This window comes from Sorghum bicolor, chromosome 9, assembly GCF_000003195.3.
Source record: "Sorghum bicolor cultivar BTx623 chromosome 9, Sorghum_bicolor_NCBIv3, whole genome shotgun sequence".
NCBI classification, from domain to species: Eukaryota; Viridiplantae; Streptophyta; class Magnoliopsida; order Poales; family Poaceae; genus Sorghum; species Sorghum bicolor.
The window spans coordinates 835,309-850,450 of record NC_012878.2 but is presented as its reverse complement, the minus strand read 5'-3'; the positions used below and the strand labels follow the sequence as shown (position 1 = coordinate 850,450).

Genomic DNA, 15,142 nt, shown 5'->3' with positions numbered 1-15,142 from the left:
GCAGCAATTCTGATTTTTATATGGTATTATTGGGCTGCTAAACCACATGAATTTCCATCCCTGCTTATTTACAAGCAACAACAGGAAGTTGTTTCCATGTTGAGTTCATTTGATAAGACTGTTATGTATTTCTTCTTTGAGATGTATTGACTAAGTTTGTGCAACCTGTCGCACAGTGCTATTGAAAGTGCTACTGCATTATGGACAGTGACATAAGAAACTAGTTATATAGGCCTTGTTTAGTCATATAAGATGTTCTGTCGAATTTTTCAACTAATAGTGATATGTTTCTTCTTTTGTAGAGCAAGACTTATCAGAAGGGACCCGGAGCACCTCAGTGACCCTGATCGTCTTCGTCGGTGCTGCGGTCGTGTCTGCACTGCATCGCCACACCACTGCACCGACTCGCCACTGCGCCGCTAGCCTGTCTCCACCACCACCGTAGGTATAATTGAGCTCTCTCCCTTATCGTTGTCGTACGTAGTATAGCCTACTTAGGTGTCTCCCGTCCGAAACAGATACAATTTGAGCTATGTGGATCTCTACATAACTATAACCGTATCTGTTTTGGATTGTCCACGTTTTTTTGGACAGCCTGCGGATGCGTAGATGGGTTAGTTTTCATGTTCTGCTCGGATCCAAGATGAAGTTTTGGCACCACCTCCCTATTGTTCTTCGGATACACACTCTCCCTTGTAGGACGTGTATCGGGAGAGCAGCGGGGAGGTGCTGCCAAAATTTCGTCTTGGATTGGAGTAGAGCATGAAAACTAACCTTATCTACGCATCTGTGGGTGGGATTAGGACCTATCCTCACCTATTAGACAGTAGACACGCCGTGCAAATTCGATTGATGGTTATTAGTCCATTATGTGTATATGCTAGAGGATGGATAACCGTGAGTGGATGTACACGGGACGCCCAAGTCAGACTCAAATGACCCGTGAATGGATGGATAAGACCGAGAAATTTTTGGAACATGCATTTAAGGTAGCTAAGGGAGCGATAGACACGTTCTGTCCCTGCAGCCATTGTGAGAACAAAAAAAAGAAGAACAAGGGAAGTCATGATGAAGGATCTTTGCAAGTATGGATTTATGCCAAACTATACCCGGTGGGTGTGCCATGGTGAACCCTATTGTCCTAGAGAGGAGTCCGTGAGACAACACTTGGAGTCATTTGATGGTGATGGCGGGGTAGCAGGATGGTTAGGTGACTATGAGGATGCGACGTTCGCGGAAAGGCCTACGGAGGACGAGCACGGGGATGATGAGGAGCCAGAGCCGAGCGCTAAGGCGTTCTTGTCCATGTTAGAGTCGGCACAAAAGCTCCTACATGAGAAGACAACGGTTTCTCAACTTGATGCCATTGGGCGTCTACTAGGGTTGAAGTCCCAGCACAACATGACTCGAGCCTGCTTCGATGATATGATGGCAATTATTGGGGGCCTTCTTCCGGAGGGTCATCATCTGCCGAGCAGCCTGCACGAGTCAACGAGACTCCTTCGGGCACTAAAGATGCCATATGAGCGGATACATTGTTGTCCGAAGGGGTGCGTCCTATTTAGGGAAGAACACAATGATGCAAAGTACTGTCCAAAGTGTAAATCCTCTAGGTATGTAGAGGTAGACAAAGGTGATGGAAAGAAGCAGCAGAATGAGAATATTCCCATGAAAGTCCTAAGACACCTTCCGATCATACCGAGGCTCCAACGGCTATTCATGTCCGAGGAGTCCGCAAAACAGATGACATGGCACAAGAATGGTATTCGATACAATCCCGATAAGATGGTACATCCAGCAGATGGTGAAGCATGGAAAAGCTTTAATGCCAACCATCGTGACAAAGATGAAGAGGCACGTAATGTACGTGTTGCGCTGGCAACGGATGGGTTTAATCCTTATGGAATGATGTCGGCCCCATACACTTGTTGGCCCGTGTTCGCTATCCCCATCAATCTCCCCCTGGGGTCCTACTTCAACGGCAAAACATATTCTTGACGTTGATAATTCCTGGACACCCGGGAAACAAAATGGGTGTGTACATGCAGCCTGTTTATGATGAGTTGATCAAGGCTTGGAATGAAGGCGTATTGACTTACGACCGAGCTACAAAGAAGAACTTCAGAATGTATGTTTGGTACCAGTACTCCATGCATGACTTCCTAGCGTATGGGATATTTGCCGGCTGGTGTGTCCATGGGAAGTTTCCATGCCCGATATGCAAGACAGCTGTACAGTTCATTTGGTTGAAGAATGGTGGCAAGTTCTCGTCGTTCGACAAGCATCGACAGTTCCTCCCTCTTGACCATGCATTCAGAGGAGACATCAAGAACTTCACAAAAGGTGTCACCGTGACCGATCCTATACCTCAAAAGATGACTAGTGCCCAAGTTCATGCTCAGATAGATGCTCTCGTGGTCCCAATGCAGAAAGATAATCCAAAGAAGGGTAAAAGAATGAAAGTTAATCCAAAGAAAGATGAGCCAAACAAAGATCGCTTTGTGGGCTATGGTGTGGAACATATGTGGACTCATAAGTCGGGGTTGGAGAGGCTTCCCTATTTTGATGACCTTCGCCTTCCACACAACATAGATGTAATGCACACTGAGAAGAATGTCGCTGAAGCACTTTGGGCAACACTCATGGACATTCCTGACAAGACAAAGGACAACCCTAAGGCCAGAGTGGACATGGCAACACTATGTGACAGACCAAAGCTACAAATGATGCCTCCAAGAGATGGAAAATCATGGAAAAGACCTAAGGCCGATTACGTCTTGGAAAAGGCGCACAAGATAGAAGTGATAGAATGGATGCAGACGTTAAGTTTCCCTGATGGGTTTGCAGCGAATCTTAGGAGGGGAGCAAACCCAGATACTGGCCAAGTCTTAGGGATGAAGAGTCATGACTTCCATATATGGATTGAGCGGCTTCTTCCTTCGATGGTTTGAGGCTACGTCCCTGAGCATGTGTGGAAGGTGCTGGCAGAGTTGAGCTTTTTCTTCCGCCAGCTTTGTGCCAAGGAGATATCTTTAAAAGTGGTTGAGGAGTTGGAAAAAACAGCACCCGAGTTACTCTGTAAGATGGAGAAGATCTTTCCACCTGGCTTTTTCTTGTCGATGCAGCATTTGATTTTGCACCTCCCGAATGAGGTACGATTGGGGGGGCCCGTGCAGAACCATTGGTGCTATCCAATCGAGAGATGTCTAAAGACTGTTCGCCAAAAATGTGGAAACAAAGGTAGGATTGAGGCTTCCATAGCAGAGGCATTCATTCGTGAGGAGGTGTCAAACTTCACAACATCATACTATAGTGAGAACCTTCCAAGCGTGCATAATCCACCCTCTCGTTACAACGAGGATGAAAATGAATCGACCCTCAGCCTATTCAAAGGACAACGCGGGAGATCAAGTGGAGCAGCCACAAAGTTCTTGACCAATGCAGAGTGGCGCAAGATCATGCTCTACGTGTTGACAAACCTTGACGAAGTCGACAAGTATCAGAGGTAAATTCTCGATGAACTTGTTACATACTTCGTAAATTTTCTGCATCCAACCTTGTTGCTTGTTGGTGTAGGGAATTTTTTGATCAATACTGGCATCATTCAAGGCCACCTTCTGACCATGAACGAGAGACCCTTCTTCAACATAGTTCGCCTGATTTCATTACATGGTTCCAAAGAAAGGTACCTTCTGACCATCTTGGCTCGTTCCAAGTTTGGTGTTTCTAGTTGCCTAATTTCTTTTCTCATGCTTGAGCTTGTAGTGCCAAAGGGATTTGACTATAAGTGCTGAATTACGACAAGTGGCTAGAGGCTTTGACTATAAGGTCTCGTCATTTAACGCTTATGATGTGAATGGATATCGCTTTCATACCACAAGCTATGAGAAGAATCGGCCCAATCCAAGGACGACGAATACCAGAGTATTTACGCCTGGAGAAGTTGAGCCAGGCGCTGAGCAAGAGGACTATTATGGCATAGTTGAAGAAATATATGAGCTCCAATACCATGGAGAAAAAGCACCAAAGCCAGTCATATTCAAGTGCCAGTGGTTTGATCCTGCAATATTGAAAAAGTCCCCTAAACTTGGGATAGTCGAAACTAGACAGGACATCTTCTATCAAGGAGAAGATGTATATATTGTGGCTCAACAAGCTAGGCAAGTTTATTATTGTCCATATGCGTGCAAAACTGACCCACGTCTTCAGGGTTGGTATATTGTGCACAAGGTATCACCACATGGTAAATGTCCTCGCCCAAACGATGATGACTACAACTTGAACCCACCCACGCATGACGAGGAGTTCTATCAACAAGACGAGGGGCTACCAGGGATGCTCGAGATAGACTTAACCGGAGAGATTGAAATGGAAGTAGACGAGGAATGGGTTGTTGACGAGGAAGCTGCAGATGAGGTGCATGATCCGAGAGACTTGAAAATGCTTGAGGGACTACAACTAGACAATGACAGTGATGAGGATGAGGCCGTTGACAATTTGGAGGCTCTTGATAGTGATGACGATAGCTATTGTCGAGATAATCCCGATCATGAAGAATATTAGAAATACATGTAATATGTTATGTAATTACATTTTATTTATTTTGCATCCTTTGCTAAGTACTTCTCATTTATCTATACTAATACTACTTTATTCTTTTTAATTACAGGTGATGGGGCCCACTAGGAGGTGTCGCTCGGCTTACTCGAGACCGAGGGACACGCCAGCGGCTGAGGAGACGGAGACGGAGCCGTCAGAGAGGCAGAGGAGGGCGAGAGGCAGGCCCAGGCTAGAGCCATCGGCTGACCACGACCTTGGCTCCTCTCGCTCTTCTAGGGGTGACGACGTCCCTCCACAGATGTACGATGAGGTCACGCCCGAGTCCGAGGAGGGGGTTCCACACACGTCTGAGGAGGGGGTAGGGGGTTCGACTTCCTCTGCAGCCTCTAAAACCTATAAGCGAGGTCCCAGCCAGCTCCCGAAGCGACCCATTCCTGTTGACCGCCGCCCACTGATTGCACCCGAGGGGGATAAGTAAGTAATTTCATATGTTCTTCATTTGATATTTTGAAAAATCATACTAACTATTGTTAACCACTTATGCAGGAACTGGATACTTGTGGAGGATGGGGGCGAGGCTCGCAATGTCAATGGGATCCTAGGACTTTTGTGCAGGGAACACTTCCCTGGCCTAGTGTACAAGTCAGAGGAGGATGTGGACGGAGAGATACCCTCGTTCGACCAGTACGCTCTCTTCCCCGCCAGTGCTCCATATAGAAACTTGGCGGATCAGGTGATTTCAGAGTTGTGGGTAAGCCTTTCTCGCTCTATGGCCCTCAATTCATTGAATTCATTGGACATTCTTAAAATAAAATAATGGATACCTTGTGTCTTGTGTCTTTATGCAGGAATTCTTCAGATGCCAGCCGGGACACGAGGAAAGGGCGTATCACGTGGCTTATGCTTCCTGTAAAAGGCGTGTCTCGGACTTGTATTACGAGTCCCGCTTGCAGGCGCACATTGATTACAATGCCACCTACCGTCATAGAAGAATCAACAGATCTCAGTCAAGAAGAGAGATTCTAACAAGGGAGCAGTATCTTCAGGTAAATAGAAAACATCTTCTATTGATCCCTTTTCAGATTAACTATGTCTAATTTGATCTTCTAATGGCTTGTAGGTGATTCCAAATTGGTGTGCCACCTACCCCGATTGCTGGGCTGCTATAGTGGACAAATGGTTGGACGCGGACTGGCAGAAGTTGCACCAAGAGAAAAGCGAGCAACGTATGCTGATGCCAGGTGTACCTCACCATCAGGGTAGCGCGAGCCTCAGCAAATACAAGAAGACATATGTAAGTCTCCACCACTTGTCTAATCTAGCCACGCTCAATTCTGCATGATTGCAAACCACATTTTGTCTATATTGCAGGAGGCGGCGCACGGTGGCCAGCCAATTAGCCAACTCACGGCGTATGCTCTGGCCCACATGGGCCCGGCAAAGTCCAACATCGAGTACAACCCTGATGCAGGCCCAGAGGTGTACACCAACTCTAGCGTCTACACCTGTCTCAGTTTGTACACGGAGGCATCGAGGTTAGTCCATGGGTCGGATTACGATCCGAGGACTGAGGAGCGCCTTGATCCTGAGCTAGTGATGAGGATTGGGCAAGGTAAGAAGCATGGACGATTCTACATTGGCGACGGCATCCTTGAGACAGGTTGTACTCCTCTCAACCGTCTACGAGCAGCGAGCACGAGCTCTAGCGTGCCCATAAGCCAACGGCCAATAGCGGTGGAGGCACTACAGGTAAGTATTCCAGTTTTATTCATCGTTCTTTCAATTTTACGTTCTTCCTTTGCATTATTGAAACATTGGGTTCAAATGTTGTAGGCCCAGCAGCCCAGTTGGCTGAGCGAGAGGCTGAGCGAGCCGAGCGGGAGGCCGAGCGTCAGAGGATACAAGCTTTGGAGGCCCAGCAAGAGGGTTTGCTCAAGTTCGTGCAACAACTTGGGCAACAACAAGGTTGGGAGATCCCAGCACAGCTGCTTGCACCACCACCACCACCATATCGTCGAGAGTCTACTCCGGTGAGTATTAGTATGGATGTTTTACTTTCTTTGCTCATACTTAGCCTAAAACCTAGTGATGGCCTTCTTGCCGGATTTGTTGATGTGTCGGCCTTCGTGCTGGATTTGTTGATGTGTCGGCCATCGTGCCAGACATGTGGTTGTCGGCCTTCGTGTCGACGTTTCTCTTGCAGGTTTTGGAAACCTCCCCGTGCAGGGGAGGTGCTGCCGAAATTTTTAATTTTTCTTTACACTCTATATTTTTATTTGTCATTCACATCCAATGCCTTCTCTTTTGTAGCATGCATCGGGGGCGGCGTCCAACCATGTCGGAGGGTCGCCAGGATCGCACGGCGTGCTATGCACACCTAGACCGTCGCCGGGATCGCAAGCTGGGGCGTCCCAACCTTCGCCGGCATCGCACACTGGACAGTCGCCGTGAGCTGCCTTGGGAGTTGTTTTTATATATTAAACTTGTGAACTTGGAATAATATGTACTCTTGAACGTGTGGTTTGTAATATATTCTGAATTTCGTATAAATTTGGTCATTTGTGATATATATAAATGTGGTTTGTGATATATTGCTGTTGATTTTTAGATTGTGATATATATATATATATATATATATATATATATATATATATATATATATATATATATATATATGCTTTGTTGATTAAATAGGAAAGAAAAAAAAAGAATTTTCGAAATGGCTTCCCCGAGTGCACAGACCATGGCTCTCGGGGAAGAGGAAGTCTTCCCCGAGTGCTTTGTCTGCAGCTCTCGGGGAAGAAGAAGTCTTCCCCGAGTGTTAAGGCAGCGGCTCTCGGAGAAGAAGGAGTCTTCCCCGAGTGCTTTGTCTGCAGCTCTCGGGGAAGAAGGAGTCTTCCCCGAGTGTTAAGGCAGCGGCTCTCGGGGAAGAAGGAGTCTTCTCCGAGTGCCTGGCCTTCGGCTCTCGAGAAAGATAGTGCCTTCCCGGAGTGTTGCACTCGGGGAAGTTTTTTTTTTACAAACAAGCAAACGGCGCCGGAGGCCACCAATGGTGTCAACTCTTCCCCTAGTGCCAGGACGGCTCTCGGGAAAGCCTTCCCCGAGTGTACGATTTTTGGCTCTCGGGGAAGATTTCTTTCCCGTGAAGAGGTACCCCGGACACTCTTCCCCGAGTGTTGCACTCGGGGAAGGCTTCCCCGAGTGCAACTGGCCCTTCCCCGAGAGCATTTGACACTCGGGGAAGCCACTGCTTCCCGTAGTGACGCGTCTAAAGATTTGATGTGACGGAAAATCTGAAAAATTTTGCAAAATTTTTTGGAAACTAAACCAGGCCTAGTAGACTTTTTTTTATTAAACTGGACTGTTTATATAATGAACCAGTATAAGACAGACGTACATAAAGCCAGCTGTCGCGTGTCATCGTCCATGTGTCCTATTATGCATGAGCTTCTTGTGGGTACGACTCTGCATTTGCATATGTTCAGCGCAGAGTGCACATGCACTTTGCAACGCGTAATAATCCAAATAATATCACTATGCACATATGGCATTTTGCACGCGCTCAATTCTAGTCTATACTGTATATATAAACCACTTGCATCCATCAGTAATGCACAAATATCTCTGAAACAAGCAGGCACAGCAGCTGTATGCAGTGTCATGGCCAGTAGCTTCTCCTTGAAACCACTAGAGTGCAGGAGCAGCCATATTTCTGCTGCTGCAGGAGCATCGCCGCCGCTCAGGCAATGGCCAGCCATTTCATGGCGGCGGCCCAGCACCAGCAGGTTGCAATGCTGCCGGTCGCAACAGGGTTATTCCGCCGCAAGAACACGGCATGGCCTTGACGACGATAGTGACAACCGCCTGAGGCAGAACACCGGCATTTTCCACCCATCTATCTGGGGAGATAGCTTCCTCGGCTACTCCAACCCAGCTACAGCTAATTCATCGCAAGAACAGGTCTGTTCATGATTCTTACCAAAATCTTGAAACTAATGATGTGATATATAGGGGGTTAGATTTTTCTGCATTATGTTTAGTTGTATCGTATTGTTTTCATCAGATTCAGATGGAAGAACGAGCGGAGAAGCTCAGGGAAGAAGTGGCCGAAATGATAGCAAGTTCATCTACTACTGCTAGTATGCTGCGCCTCATCGATGCACTGGAGCGTCTATGCTTGGATCACCTGTTCGAAGAAGAGATCAGTGCTGCACTAGCTGAGATTGAGACTGCTGATGTTAGTGACTGGGATCTTGGAACGGTTGCACTGTGGTTTTGTCTACTACGGAAACATCGATACAGGGTCTCCCCAGGTAGCAATAAACACTGCATGCAACTTACGTTTCATAGTCTCCACTAACAATTATCATCGTCATTAGTTTAACTTGCAAATTGGCCGGCCAGCCTAAATTACGTGGTCAATTAACGTGCTACTATTTATATCAACCTAAGACAACTTAATTTTATATATACTGCATACTTTCACTCCCATATATCTAGCTATCGAATTAATGAGTTTATTAACACATTTTTATTAGAATAGATGCTCCACCACCACTAATAATTTCCAAGCTTCTATATATATTTCGCTAACACCACAACCTTGACATATGGAGTCATATATCCTCTTGTACCATTCTAGAAATACAGCATATATATTATACTTTCTTCTAATTCTAGAAATTGAAGCTGAAAATTTCCATGTCATATTTTAGGTGTGTTTGTGAGGTTCAAAGATGAAGGTGATTTTCTAGCAGACAATCCTAGAGACCTACTGAACCTTTACAATGCTGCTCATATGAGGACCCATGGAGAGATTATACTTGAGGAAGCCATGCTATTCAGCCAAAGGCGTTTAGAAACAATACTACCCTACATGGAAGGGTCATTAGCACGTGAAATAAAATCTGCACTTGAGATCTCTCTCCCTAGACGAGTTAGAATTTTTGAGTCAAAGTATTACATCTCTACATATGAAAAAGATGCCATGGTGCATGAGAAAGTGTTACAACTTGCAAAGTTGAACTCGAATATTATGCAGTTCCATCACCAGCATGAGCTGGCTATGATTACAAGGTGAAGTAACTCTTTTCATCCGTTACCTAACTATATTTCAATTTATTACAGACCAGTTAGCAGTTACATTGTTGACAATATTATCTCTAATAAATTTATAGGTGGTGGAAGGATATACAGATTGAATCAAGGCTTCCATTTGCTCGAGATAGAGTCGTGGAGTGCTATTTGTGGATATTAGGGGTATACTACGAACCATGTTATTCAAGAGGCCGAATAATAGTAACAATGATTATCGCCATTGTGACCCTTTTGGATGATATTTATGATTCTTATGCAACTCCAGAAGAATGTGAATTACTTAATAAGTGCATTCAAAGGTTTGTATTGCTTCCCTTTCTTAAAGATATCTTTATCTTAGGTTCACTAAACTTCTATGCCTATCTTTATGTTAAATTTCCATAGAGTATATATCTTGTTTCCTTGAGTTGATCACTATATATAGTAACTAGTCATTCATGTCATCATACATGGAAACTTCCATCTAGCTAGGGGGAAATCCAACAAATGCAGACAAAAGTTGAATTTTGAATTTTCAAAAAGGAGAATTCAAACCTAATATTTGGCCACTAAACTATATTAAACAAAAAATATCGACAAATTTGTAGATTATATGAGAGCAAGAACGTTGGTATAGATCATCATTCGAGATAGTTTGAAAGTTAACAATTTTAAGTTTCAAAATTTGAGAATTAGGATGGATATTTTAGGACTACAAAATATCTCAAATCAAAAACGTATCAACTATGAAGATATAGATCCCATCAAGAACCAAAACATTGGTATATAACATGTCAATATTCGGCATCTTTTGAAAATTGATAAATTTGAATTAAAAATATGAGATTTAAAACAAATATTTGGATCTCAGGTTGATCTGAAATAAAAAGGTTGTCGTCTAAAAATTGTAGATGGTGCTGAGAACTACAATTTTCATATAAGTTTGTCTTTATCTGACTTTAGATGAAAAGGCTATAGATTCTTTGTGTGGTAGCCATTTACAAAGGTAGGAGATGCACCTCTATAAATAGCCAAATTATTTACGAAAGCGGTTTCTTAAGAGATTTGCCTCTGAAAATTGATTTCTAGAGGTAGGCCAAGGCTCTTGTGCCTTGATGATTTCTAGAGACATCAGTGCAAAAGGCCCACCATTGTCAACAAACTCTACTGTCACAAAATTGTTTTGTAGTAGTGAGTTTGTTTAACGAATAATAACATAGTTGAACTGTTGAAAAGTTTCTGCATGTATGTAGTAACATTTTTCTATCATAGTGATCATATAACTCACAAGTTTTCGTGAATTGTCATGTCCAGCTGGGATTCAAAGGGGGCTCATGAGCTCCCTGAGTGCATGAAATTTGCTTTGGAGAAAATATTGGATAGCTACGAAACCATTGAAAATATGCTTCACCAGGAGGAGAAATACCGTATGACATATCTAAGATACTTTGTAAGTTACCTTTCTTGTCTACATGTTTCAACTTTCTAGGTATATACATATATATATGCATGAAGAATTGTCCATGATACCATAAGGCATATGTATTTGTCCAATAGCCTTTGCACGCTAACTTGATCGCTATGACCACAAACATGTCATAAACATGTACTCGACCTAGCTTTTTGATATGTGATACAAATGCATATATTCACTATTGTCGATTATTTACAGACAAAAGACCTGGTTAGAAGCTTCAACATGGAGGTAAAAATGCTTCAAGAAGGATACATTCCTAAGTCTGTTGAGGAGCATCTGAAGGTTTCAATAAGAACAGGCGGATGTCCCATTTTGTCATGTGCTTCCTTCGTTGGGATGCATGATGTAGCAACTGAGGATTGCTTTGATTGGGTTTCTAGTGTACCTAAAATGGTCCAGGCACTTTCTGTGATTCTCAGATTGGTAGATGACCTCGGGTCATATGAGGTAATATCCGATTATTATTTAACTTAAAAAATATATATGATAAACTTTGAAGCCTAATATAGAAGCCTCATAATTCCCATTTTTTAGTTTCGAAATTGACTTTGATATTTCTCACATAACATTGTTTTATACAATGAAGCGATATAGAGGGAATTTTCTGACAACCTAATTGAATTATTACAGTAGGCATTTCTATATGTCGTGAAATAAGCTTTAATAGTAGGATGTGCAAACCGTCACTGAGAGCTCGTAACTATGTTGACCACCACTGGAAAGCTATTTTCAGTGGCAGTTTTTGGCCATGTTCCACTTTGGCTTTACTGTGCCAGCAGCAGCATTTCTAACAACCATCACATGATACCTTAATCATCTCAAAATCATTTTTAGTAGTATATACTATTATGATAGCTTTCCATGAGCTTGCCTACCTTTATCTTACTAATATATTTGAATATAATACTTAACTTTGTGCAGCGAGAGCAATTGATCCCTCATGTTGCTTCCACAATCGATAGCTACATGAAGGAGCACAATGTCTCGATTGAAGTTGCACGTGAGCAGATCCATGTACTCAAAGAGGAATCATGGAAAGATTTTAACAACGAGTGGCTTAACCCAGACAATGCCTACCCAAGGCAGATATTGGAGCGGATATTCAACTTGACGAGGACAATGGAATTCATGTACAACCATGAGGACAATTTCACAAACTGTCGCAACCTAAAGGATTTGATCCAATTGTTGTTGTTAGCCGAGCCATTTACAATACCCATTTAGCTAGCACTATGTACCATTATTGTAATAAATAAATTATTACTATCTAATTTATATGTATAAGGTTGGATTACTCATCCCCTTGCACACTTGTTAGATTGAAGACTATAGTGGCTTGTTTTAGTCATAACATAAGCTCAAACACATAAGGTCAATCCCAAAAGGGAATATCTTCATATTTGAAAGTTATAGGATGAAACTTGAGGGATTCCAAAATGTTGTATACATAATAGTTGGGTCAGTCCAACACAACATATGGACAGTGCAAAAAAAAACATATCAGCAAAGTTCAAGAACTTGAGGAAAATCTTGAAGAGGTCTGGCAATCTAGAATGACAAGCTTCAAAGCCAACATTCCAAATGTCAAGTCTTCATATAGCTCCTAGAGAACCTTGATGAATTCAAAGACCTAAGTGTGCGTAGATAGAATTTCAAAGACATTTTAAAAGACAAGATGCACCTTCTGCTCAAACAACAAATAATTTAGGGGAAACAAAGAGGGAGAATAAAATGGGCTAAATTTGGAGGTGCAAATATGAAGTTTTTTCATGCAAATGCAACTATCAAATACAGGAAAAACTTGATCAGCCACCTACAAGCTCAAGATGGCATACACCAATCACAAAGACAAAGAGATTATTTTGTGGGAAGCCATCAAAGAATGGTTCGGGTCCTCTGAATTCTCTAGCTTCTATTTTGACACAGAATCATTCATTGACAAAGCAAACTTTCTTGGGGTCCTGTAACAAGACTTTACTGAGTCATAAATATATAATGTGATCAAAGCTCTAACCAGTAAAGACAAATCACTAGGCTCAAATGGTTTCAACAATGAATTTCATAAAAGATGTTGGCCAATTATCATAAATGATTTCTATCAACTGTGCCATGACTTCCAGTCGAACTCATTATGTCTCTGAAGCATAAACAACTCCTTCATAAGCCTCATTCCAAAGCTTGATGGAGCTCAAAGAACTTCTGATTTCAAGCCTATCTCAATGTTAAACTCCTCAGTCGAGCTCTTGACAAAATTCTTAGCAAATAGAGTATAGAATTTCATCACTAGACTGGTTCAGCAAAACAAATATTGTTTCATCAAACAAAGAATAATTCAAGATTGCCTAGCCTCATCATTTGAATTATCTACATTTGTCAACACTCAAAAAAAGAAATTGTTGTCCTAAAGTTGGAATTTGATAAGGCATTTGAGAAAATTGAACACCAAGCAATAGTAACCTTGCTAAAAGCAAGAGGCATTGGAGATAAATGGATAGCTTGGATAGAACAGATCCTCTCTTCAAAGACCTGTATTGTTTTATTGAATGGGGTGATAGGAAAAACTACCATTGTAGAAGAGGGGTCAGGCAAGAGGATCCACTTTCTCTCTCGCTCTTTGTTTTGGCTACTGATCTCTTACAGTCCCTGGTCAATAGAATAAAGGATATGGGTTCTTACAAAATCCTAAGGTGGAAGACTTTCTCCCAATGGTAAACAGATAGGCATAGAGTAGGCAGTGTTTCCACTTTTCTTTCACAAACTGGTAGAGTTGAGCTAACAAACACAGTGTTCTCCTCAATGCCAATTTTCTACATGTGCACACTAGCTCTGCCCCTATAGTGATCAGACAAATGGATAAGTACATGCATGCCCGTACCGTACCTAGGATTTTGTAGCCTCGGAGCAAAACACAGAATGAGGCCCCTATATCAAGACAAATAAAACAACTAAATTAGGTTTCATTTATATGATAGATTAAAATTTTCAGTAATACAAACTATAATAGGTATTTAGTAACCTTCTCAAGCATTCATTAACCACTAGGCAAGAGCGCACACTATTATTAGTTGAGAAGTTATATGAGAATAAGAATTGAGAAGGCATGTCCACTTGAGAAGGAAGTAAAATTAACAAGCAGTAGGAATGGCTTAATGGCCGACTAGTTATAGCTAGAAGGATCTTAATTGTCGTGGCAAGTGTTGTCTTGTCTTGTTAGAAGTCATGGTGTCATATGCAGTGCTCGCTGAGTGACAGTCAATGCTAATGCCAAGTGCATTGAATTGTCGCATGGAAGGCAATATAGTCTTGGTGGCCAGCTCGAGAGTTGATACAACGATAGTCATATAGGTGACTGGTAAACGTTTGCATGATGATTCTTGTGATCTGAGTCAAGAAATTAAAATATCAATTGCCACTTAGGCGAACTGAGGTTAAATTAATTAGGCTTAATGACTAATTACTGATTATGGGCCTTAATTTTTGGAGGCCGCCGTTGTGGTCGCATCACTTTGCGCTGCCCCATATACAACCCTGACTACATGAAACATTGTCTTTGGAGAAGGCAGAGGTGAATGCCAGAAAACCACCCAAAGCAGCTTGAGATATGGTATGTTTACCCAAGGATGAGGTGGTCTGGGAGTTTTAAATTAAAAAAAATCAAAATGAGGCCCGAATGATGAAAAAAGCTCCATAAATTCGTCAATGATTTGGACATTCCATGGGTCAACTTAATCTAGGAAAACTGTACCCAAATGGCAAACTACGAAAACTTGAAGATCACAAGTAAGACAATACAAAAACATGATAGTGTGCAAGTCAACAATGGGAACACCTGCATGCTCTGGGATGACAAGCAGCGAAACTGAAATTTCCTGAGTTGTGTTCTCCGTTGCATAAAACAGATTGATTTCAATTAGCAAAGCAATGTCACAAAGTCACCCAGCTCAACTCTTTCACTTGCCTCTTTTAGTTTTGGCTTATACTCAGTTACAGAATCTGAACAATGCCATGAAGAATCTGAGCCTCACAGGT

The 15,142-nt window shown here is 42.5% G+C and overlaps 1 protein-coding gene and 2 long non-coding RNA genes across 3 annotated transcripts; all 3 read left to right on the top strand.

The window, feature by feature from the left end:
* Positions 4,949-5,432, top strand: LOC110430083. The gene is made up of 3 exons (XR_002447291.1): positions 4,949-5,034; positions 5,107-5,311; positions 5,409-5,432. It is a non-coding gene; the product is annotated as an uncharacterized LOC110430083 (long non-coding RNA).
* Positions 6,408-7,149, top strand: LOC110430573. The gene is made up of 2 exons (XR_002447920.1): positions 6,408-6,590; positions 6,871-7,149. It is a non-coding gene; the product is annotated as an uncharacterized LOC110430573 (long non-coding RNA).
* On the top strand, positions 8,186-12,454 carry LOC8068660 (beta-sesquiphellandrene synthase-like). Its single transcript, XM_002440389.2, has 7 exons — positions 8,186-8,520; positions 8,624-8,873; positions 9,276-9,636; positions 9,738-9,956; positions 10,951-11,086; positions 11,309-11,560; positions 12,035-12,454. Exons 1-7 carry the CDS (start codon positions 8,221-8,223, stop codon positions 12,335-12,337), a joined length of 1,821 nt encoding a protein of 606 aa, XP_002440434.2. The 5' UTR covers positions 8,186-8,220; the 3' UTR covers positions 12,338-12,454.